Source organism: Leiobunum rupestre, chromosome 7 (genome assembly GCF_980474605.1).
Source record: "Leiobunum rupestre chromosome 7, qqLeiRupe1.1.hap1, whole genome shotgun sequence".
Taxonomy (NCBI): domain Eukaryota; kingdom Metazoa; phylum Arthropoda; class Arachnida; order Opiliones; family Sclerosomatidae; genus Leiobunum; species Leiobunum rupestre.
The window spans coordinates 17805307-17813335 of record NC_143390.1 but is presented as its reverse complement, the minus strand read 5'-3'; the positions used below and the strand labels follow the sequence as shown (position 1 = coordinate 17813335).

General features: G+C 40.8%; 1 protein-coding gene across 2 annotated transcripts; it reads left to right on the top strand.

Annotated features, from left to right (window-relative positions):
* The first annotated feature begins 773 nt into the window (after nucleotides 1-773).
* Nucleotides 774-5443, top strand: LOC149934930 (uncharacterized). 2 transcript variants are annotated; one of them, XM_090154047.1, is made up of 6 exons: nucleotides 774-804; nucleotides 1518-1618; nucleotides 1687-1800; nucleotides 4189-4312; nucleotides 4387-4485; nucleotides 4571-5443. In XM_090154047.1, exons 1-6 carry the CDS (start codon nucleotides 802-804, stop codon nucleotides 4832-4834), a joined length of 705 nt encoding a protein of 234 aa, XP_090010173.1. In that variant the 5' UTR covers nucleotides 774-801; the 3' UTR covers nucleotides 4835-5443. The 2 variants fall into 2 exon arrangements, with proteins under 2 accessions (XP_090010173.1, XP_090010174.1); XM_090154048.1 differs by lacking the exon at nucleotides 774-804 and adding an exon at nucleotides 838-1029.
* Nucleotides 5444-8029: the final 2586 nt, after the last annotated feature.

Here is an 8029-nt window from a genome sequence, read left to right as displayed (position 1 = left end):
GAAACGACCTTTACCAACCGTCCCAGGTACGAGCACCAGTAGCGGATCCGATTCGGATCGTACCATGATCAAAGCCAAATCAAAACGGTTCCGCACACTGCTGGAAAGGTAGAGAAAGATAGGGATACGCAAATTATATCTCGATTAATTACACTAATGTCGATGGTACAGTGAAGCGACGCAAACCGAATCGGCGGGAATCGCTAATCCGGCTTTCGAAGACTCTTCGCCCGATGGCATGGCGACCACCAGAAGAAAGACTGCCAGAAAAGCCATCAAAGCCAACGGAAACGCGTCCTCACCCACGGGTAGCGACTACTTCGATCACGTTTCGGTTTCGTCACCGAAATCACCCCACGAAACGGACACATTGCCGTCCCAGGCCCAATTACCCCAGCAAGTTCTCAAGGAAGGGTAAGTGAAGTGTCTAGTGAGAATATTACCAATTTCGCTAAACCCCATTTCTTCGTAGACGACGGAGACACTCCAATAAAGTTTCCGCTTCGGTAAGAAATTAAAAGAAATCTTAAATTAGCATTTTCTGTAATGAAACCTTGTTCACGGGATATGACGCAAATTACGTCACTTCGAATTCCGTGACGAAAAACGCGTCAGTAGCTTTACTAATGGGAAACGGAAGTTATTGAAGCGGATTTTAACCACGCGCAGAATTACTCGCTCGTTTCTAACTTTAACAATAGTTTAACTCGTCGTGCCTTGCGATCGCGTGATTTGGTTTCCATGGTGACCTTTTCAATAGCGCAAGACTTATAAGAATTTTAGCATTTTTTAGGTCCTATTATGGTATTTTCCATTGAGTTGAGTATAATATAGAGCCCCAGAGCGGATTTTCTCCATAGGCTTTAAGCTTAGCATTAGTGGCAACGGGACTGAAAATCAAGGAACTTTATCAAAGTTCTCCTGGCGCCTTCTGTTGACAATATTAAACAGCCTTTGACAGAGCATTAATGTCTCGTGGACTATCATTAAAGAACTTAGCGTTGTGACAATAGGAAGTGTCATACTATGGTAAGTGTAGGGAGCTGTTGGCTCGCGTGGCATGAAGGGCTTGCTACCACCTAGGAGCAATAAACACAAGGAGAACGCAGTTAGCCTTTAAACACGCTAAGGCAGTGTTGTGTACAAATTTCATTGGACGAACCTTTACGTTGAACGTTTTACGAGCGGGGGGGGGGACAATTTCCGAATTTCCCCCTTCCAACGGCAGCAGGCGCTAAAGCGTCTAACCAATGAAAATTGTACACAAGAAAATAAACGACTTTTGACGGGTTGCGTTCTCCTTGTGTAGGGTGCTGTGTTTGTTGCTCCTAGTTGCCACTTATGGTAAGCTTAAAGCCTATGGAGAAAATCAGGTCTGGTGCTCTATATTATTCTCAACTCAATGGTATTTTACGTGTGAAACAAGGTCTCATTGAAAATTTTTCTATGCAAATGTTACACAGAGGCATACTTATGAGTGATTATGTTATGTATGATATAACGAAAAATTGTTATAGCCACCTGATGTCCTACCAACCGAAATCAAAGTCCAGGAGAAAATAGACGAACTTCTGGACGAGACCATAGCCAAAACCACGGGACGAAGATTATACAGCAGGTAAATTGGATTTGGTGTTCTTCTTTTGGTAATATAAAAATACAACTTAAAATACGCAAAACGTACAGTGCCAGAAGCAAAAGAGTTCAACCCGAACACAATGACAGCAGTCAGAGTCCCGGATTCCAAAGCTTCAGATCGCCAAAGCACAAAAAGAGTACCACGTTTGGCGATAGACACAAGTAGGCGTACCAATTAATTAAACCTTGGACAAATAAACTACTGGACGCGGATCTAGTTCATAAAATGCAGAAAGGTCGAACCAAAGAGTATAAAAACTACGTAACCTAGAGATATAATGACGGTCGAAAGCAGTAAAGGAAGTTGTAGCAACCGGGGGGGAAGGCACTCAGTGAATTTGCACTTCAAATTTCGGTACCGCAGCGCCACTACGGCAGTTTTTAGTACAATAAATAATAATACCGGAGAAAAATGGCAGTTACGGTGTTGCGGAGGTGCTAAATTTGGCATTTTGGATATTTAATTGTCTAATATCTGTCAATTCAAAAAAGTGACAGTAATTGGTTACTGTTTCGTGATTTTTTAGTTAGAATTTGTGGATTCGTTGTCTCGGTGTTTATTTTCAAAAAGTGAAGAATAAGGCGTTTGCTCTCTAACGTTGCCAAGTCCTAAAGGTAGCCAAGTCCTTAAGGAATTTTCAAGAATGTTGAACTAAATCAAAATGATTGCCACTTAAAACTGCCGTAGTGGCGCTGCGGTACCGAAATTTGAAGTTCAAATTCACTGAGTGCCTTCCCCCCCGGTTGCTACAACTTCCTTTACTGCTTTCGACCGTCATTATATCTCTAGGTTACGTAGTTTTTATACTCTTTGGTCGAACGGACGAAAAAACCGTCGCACCAGCTTAGAATAAAATTTCAACATTTCCTTTGCGAAGAAACAGAGCAGCTAAACAAATGTTTCTCAAACGACTATAGAAATATAGTAGTATTATAAGTCTATAATATTTGTCCATAAGTTTGTCACTTTGTGGAATATTTTACTGAGAGCTTGTAACGAAGGGACGTCATCACAAGAAGAAAGTTCCCCCTAGCGAGGCGCTGTCAAAGGTTACGTGTGACGCGGGAGCAAGCGGATGCAAAACGGCGACGAAGCCCGTAATGTAGATTGTCTTGCGAATAGCTCTCAGTGAAACTTTTGAATGTGAAGAATAGAAAGTGTCACACTTATGTAGCAATATTATACACTTATGATAATATTGTGTTTGAAATACACCGGAAATGGTGAATAGTCCTTTTTATAAAGTAAAATTGGCCTTATTGTTTTGACCTTGCTGCTGCGTCACGGGTGGCGTATCGATGACGTTTCACTACGAAAAGCCCTGGACATAAGGTTAAATTCGACGAGGCACCCTTTTTTTAAGCATAAACTGAACTGAACCTCTACGTATTTCGTGACGAATGAGCTACATAAAAATGCCCATAAGGACTATTTGAAAGATTCCCACCCGAAAATTAAATACGTGCCCATTCTAAACCTATTATCTTTAGGTGGGATGGTGGAGTGGTTAGCACTTTCGCCTCGCAGCAAGAGGAGCCGGGTTCGATCCCAGCTTGTGGCACTGGGTGAAAACTCGGGACAACTCGTTCTACGTAGAGTTTGGAAGTTCTCTCCCCACTTGTTTAAGGGGTTTTCCCTCCAGCTCTTTGGTTTCCCCTTCCATAAAAACTTGTTGAGGTTAACGGTAATAGTTAGTGTAGGGAGCGGTTGGCTCGCGTGGCGTGAAGGGCTTGCCACCTCCCTCCTACGCATTGTAACCCGACCATCTGAACTAATGGTAAAATTAGCGAATAAGTAGATTAGTCCATTAAGAAAAGGGATAAAAAAGCTAAACCCTAAACAAATTCGTTTTACCCCTTTTCTTAATGGACTAATCTACTTATTCGCTAATTTTATCATCCTTTGCATTGCAGTCCATATCTGGTTCCTTTTAACGTTACATCTTAATTAATAGCTTTAAAAGTAACTTGGGCTTTGGGTATTAGCCTAGCTGACTATTTATTTATTTATTTATTTAGCTCATGAACTAACGCCCGTGATATGTGAAAATATAATAATAAATAATAATAATAATCAGATAGGGTAATACCCAAGGCACCACCTTAGGCCTAAGTCATCGAGCGACTTTTAAAGCCATTAGTTCAGGTGGCCGGGTTACAATGCGTAGGAGGGTGATGGAAAGCCCTGCATGCCACGCGAGCCAACAGCTCCCTACACTCACTATTACCGTTAACCTCGACAAGTTTTTATGGGAAGGGAAAACCGAAAAGATCGGGGGAAAACCCCTTAAACCAGTGGGGTGAGAACTTGCAAACTCAACGCGGAAGGAGTTGTTCCGAGTTTTCACCCAGTGCCACAAGCTGGGATCGAAGCCGGCTCCTCTCGCTGCGAGGCGAAAGTGCTAACCACTCCGCCACCCCACGTGATTCTCTCAGTAGGTAGCGCAGAATGGGTTTTTTGCTTACGATTCGAGTCCAGTGGTGTATCTTTCCTACATAAAACAAGGGTGGTCACTTCGAAATATGAATAATGAGAAATTCTTAAAACAGTAGCGTATGCGAAACGCTAGCCGAGAATGAGTTGAGTGGAAAGGAGGACGCTTCGGCGCCCAAGGTGGTGTGGTCGACGTTCAAAGGGGGCAGCCCCAACGTCACAGATGCCAAATCTCTTACGGTACAAATAGACGCTAATTAAAAATGCTAAAATTATACGAAGAGCGATATTAAAAAATAAGAATTTATCTTCAGGGGTCGGATACATTGAAGGGATCGAGGGATCAGCTTAGCGCGTCGGATGACCAAACCGAGCCGCTGTTCCAACATTCCGATAAGCACCCAGCCAGAAAGGTATTTCCCCTAAGAGGGTCAAGAACGTCGAAAAGACATTACGGGCTATTACAATTTAACGTTTCTCTTTCTTCCCCGGGGGCAGGGAAAGTCCGGCAGCTGCTCGACTCCGGAATCGCCAATCGAACTAGACGCCGACAGTCAGCGGCATCCCGCCGCCAGAGGGCGAATGGTGTCGTCCGCCCCCGTCCTGGTAGACGTGCACGAGAAAGAGGGACAAAACCCCGAAGATTTTATCGGGGCTGTCAAAGTTACCGAACCCGCTCAATCAGTCATCAAAGCCATTCGAGACGAACTGAAAAAATTTAATTCCTCTCTGCCCGGAACGAGTACCGAAAGCAATGCCTGATTAGTTTACAGAAAGTCCGCTAGAGGTTCCGAAGATCTTATACGTTAAACCATAAGTGTATAATTACCTTTCGTATAAGTGTGTGAGTTTCCTACTTCCGTTCGTTAAATTTTTACTGAGTGTCATTTTTAGATTGACAATATATTTTAAGTGATGAGGCTTAATACGTGCTCTTTGCCTCGTCGTGTGCCAGTAGTGGACTAACCAAATAGGCTTAATACTAGGGGCCCCGAATTTACCAAAGAGGGTGTACTAACAAGGGCTGATTAGGTCGGTGTTACTGACTGGGCAATCTAGGCAATTGCCTAGGGTCCAAACATTCGAAGGGCCCGGGTTCTAAAGGCAGGTTTACTTACCGTTATTTTAAATACAAATCTAAATTGTGGCCCGGTTAGAAGACTTTGTCAAGGGCCCGGAAACCTGCTAACGTGGCCCTTCTTGTGATAGTTAATTCGCCACTGATCGTGACAATGAGCGCGTGCAGAGAGTCAGGCGTTCTTTCTCTCGCTAGAGTGGCTTATCGTTTTGGCTCCACACATATCTCTCAGTAATTATTTCGACTATCTGCCACACTTACGGAACGCATTTATAGACTTATGGTTGGACTATTGGAGTACGTTAAATTCTTAAATTTATACCGAAAAATTTAGATATGAAATAAAAACTTTAAAAGCACGAATTTACCGCCCACTCGCGCTCATGTTGTGTTTCGTTAAAATTAATCTAAGCGTAATATCTAAAAATATTAATAAAGTTTATAATATTTTGTTAGTTTTTGGTCGCGTAAAATATAGTTTATACGGCATTTCTTCCTATACTGTTAAGACTTTAGATAGATTTATTTGCGAAGCGTTTTGATATTATTCAATTTCCATTTTTGTTCAATCATTAAATAAAAAAATTATATACAAAGTATTTGTGGTATCGATAACTTATTGCGAAAAACAAAATATATAAATATATAATTATAAAAATGAATTTTAAATAGGACACCATCTGCACGACAATATAAATATATCAACCGAAATATTTATTTTTCTCGAAAGCATCTTCTGCAAAAAGAAAACATTTGTGGATTCTTCCTTCGCGTAGGGGAAGGTAGTACCGCACCCTTCTACCCGGGGCCAAAATGCTAAATGGCGCGAGGCTGCGGCTGTAGAAAAGCCAATTAGAGGTATATTTCGATGCGCAGCGGCTGCTGGTACCCGAGAGTAGATATTAGAGTAGCCAAGAATATTTTATTTTTGCCTTTGGCAGAGATACACTTTGACCATCTGGAGTAAACGAAACACTTGCGGTTTAACTTTTGTCGAAAATTTCTCGAAGCCGAAAATTGCCTTAGCACGCGCGTACGCGGATGAATGGATGCCCGGAGGCGTCTCAGTTCCGGCGCGTGCCGCCAGAGGCCGCTGCTGCAGGTGACCAGCCCGGGCGCGTGCCGAGACGCTCCTTTTTTTGTTCTTTTTCTTCCGAAGCAACAGATAAAACGACATATCTTATACTTGTCGGCTGCTCCAGAAAACCCTTGCAGATGGTGGCGTTACATTGGAATAGTCAATTAGGAGCAAATTGGCTTACCATCTCGTAAAAACCTGGCCCGCGTATTTTGGTTGTATTTTTTTCTTTTGGCAGATCTCGAAACACCTGGTTGACGTTTTATTGCCGGGACGAAGACAGCGAACAGACGATACTCTTGGGTTTTTGCGTCCTCCCGTTGGCGCGTTTATCCTTCTGTCGTTGGCATTGACCAGTATATCACGCCGTAAATTATTCGGGATACCAACTGGTCCCAAAATCCAATTTACGGAAATTGGTTGCAGAATTACTTACGAAGGCTTTTCTGTATAAAGTCTGCGGATGGGAAATTCTATTATTTTGGATTTTCTTTCAAGAATATTGCATTTAAAGTTTGTGGGAGGGAAATTACATAAAAAAACAGAACTTATTTACAATGATGTTTCATATAAAGGTTATTGGAGGGAAACTCTATGCTTTTCGATTTTAAAAATCCACGACTTTCTTATAATAATGCTCCATATAAAGTTTATGGGAGGGAAACTCTATGCATTTCAATTAAAAAAAAACAAAAACTTTCTTATAAGGATACTGCATATAAAGTCTATGGGAGGGAAAATCTACGCTTTTGGATTTACAAAAAGTCCGTTAGTAAGAATAATTGATAAAAGGTTCTGACGATGAAAAGCTTACAAGAATTTTCTACATCAAGAAGTTTGTTTTCACAATTATTCTAATTTGTTATAAGGATTTTCCATATAAAATTTTAAGGAAGGGAAATTCTATAATTTTGGATTTAAATAATATCACGGACTTGCTTATAAGGAGTTTCAATGTAAAGTTTATGGCAGTTAAATCAAAAGTAAATGAACCGAAGTTATCAGACTGCTATACTAACCATGTTGGAGGCGTTTTCCTTTTGAAGTTACATTTTGACCTCACATTTGAAAATTTTCGCGCTCCTAGGCGGAAAAAAAAGAACGTTTTTGTTTTTATGAAACCATTTTTTATACATAAAAATAGCTATACCCACAATTCCCAAGTGCAATTTATCGCGTCAAAAGACGGGAATGGAAATTAGCTTTTATTTGACTCGATTTTCTCATCTTTTTCGTAAGGAAAACGGCCTCCGATTCTGAGCACTATTTCAATAACTTCGGTTCATTTACTTCTGCTTAAATGCAATGATTTTCGATGTAAAAATAAACAATCCTGGATTTTCTTATACAAATTTTTTATATAAGTATTATGGCAGTTAAATTCTATAATTTTATTTTGTCTAATTTTGTATGGGATTTTGGTAAATTATTACCCAGTGTAAGATGTAATAACATTTTTCATTTTCAACAGCGTTACTAAGTCGGCTTTCCCATGGCAAAACTTAGTAAACACAATTTTTTAAGGTGATTAAGTTATTTCATTTTCAGGTATATTATTTCTAATGGCAGTGTTACTGGTATATCACATCAAAGATTTTAGGGGGTGGGCTCTATTTTCGTGGTCAGCACAGTGAAGAACGTTGTTAGAGCATGGAATAACGAGAGAGAACGGCGGCCTTGTGTTGTAAAACTGGTCGTTAAAAACTGGTCGTTAAAAACTTTAGGATCACCTTTTCGGTTCATTCCCCCATAATATAGTAGGTACTTGCATGTTCATTTGCGCACACTTATCGCGCATTCA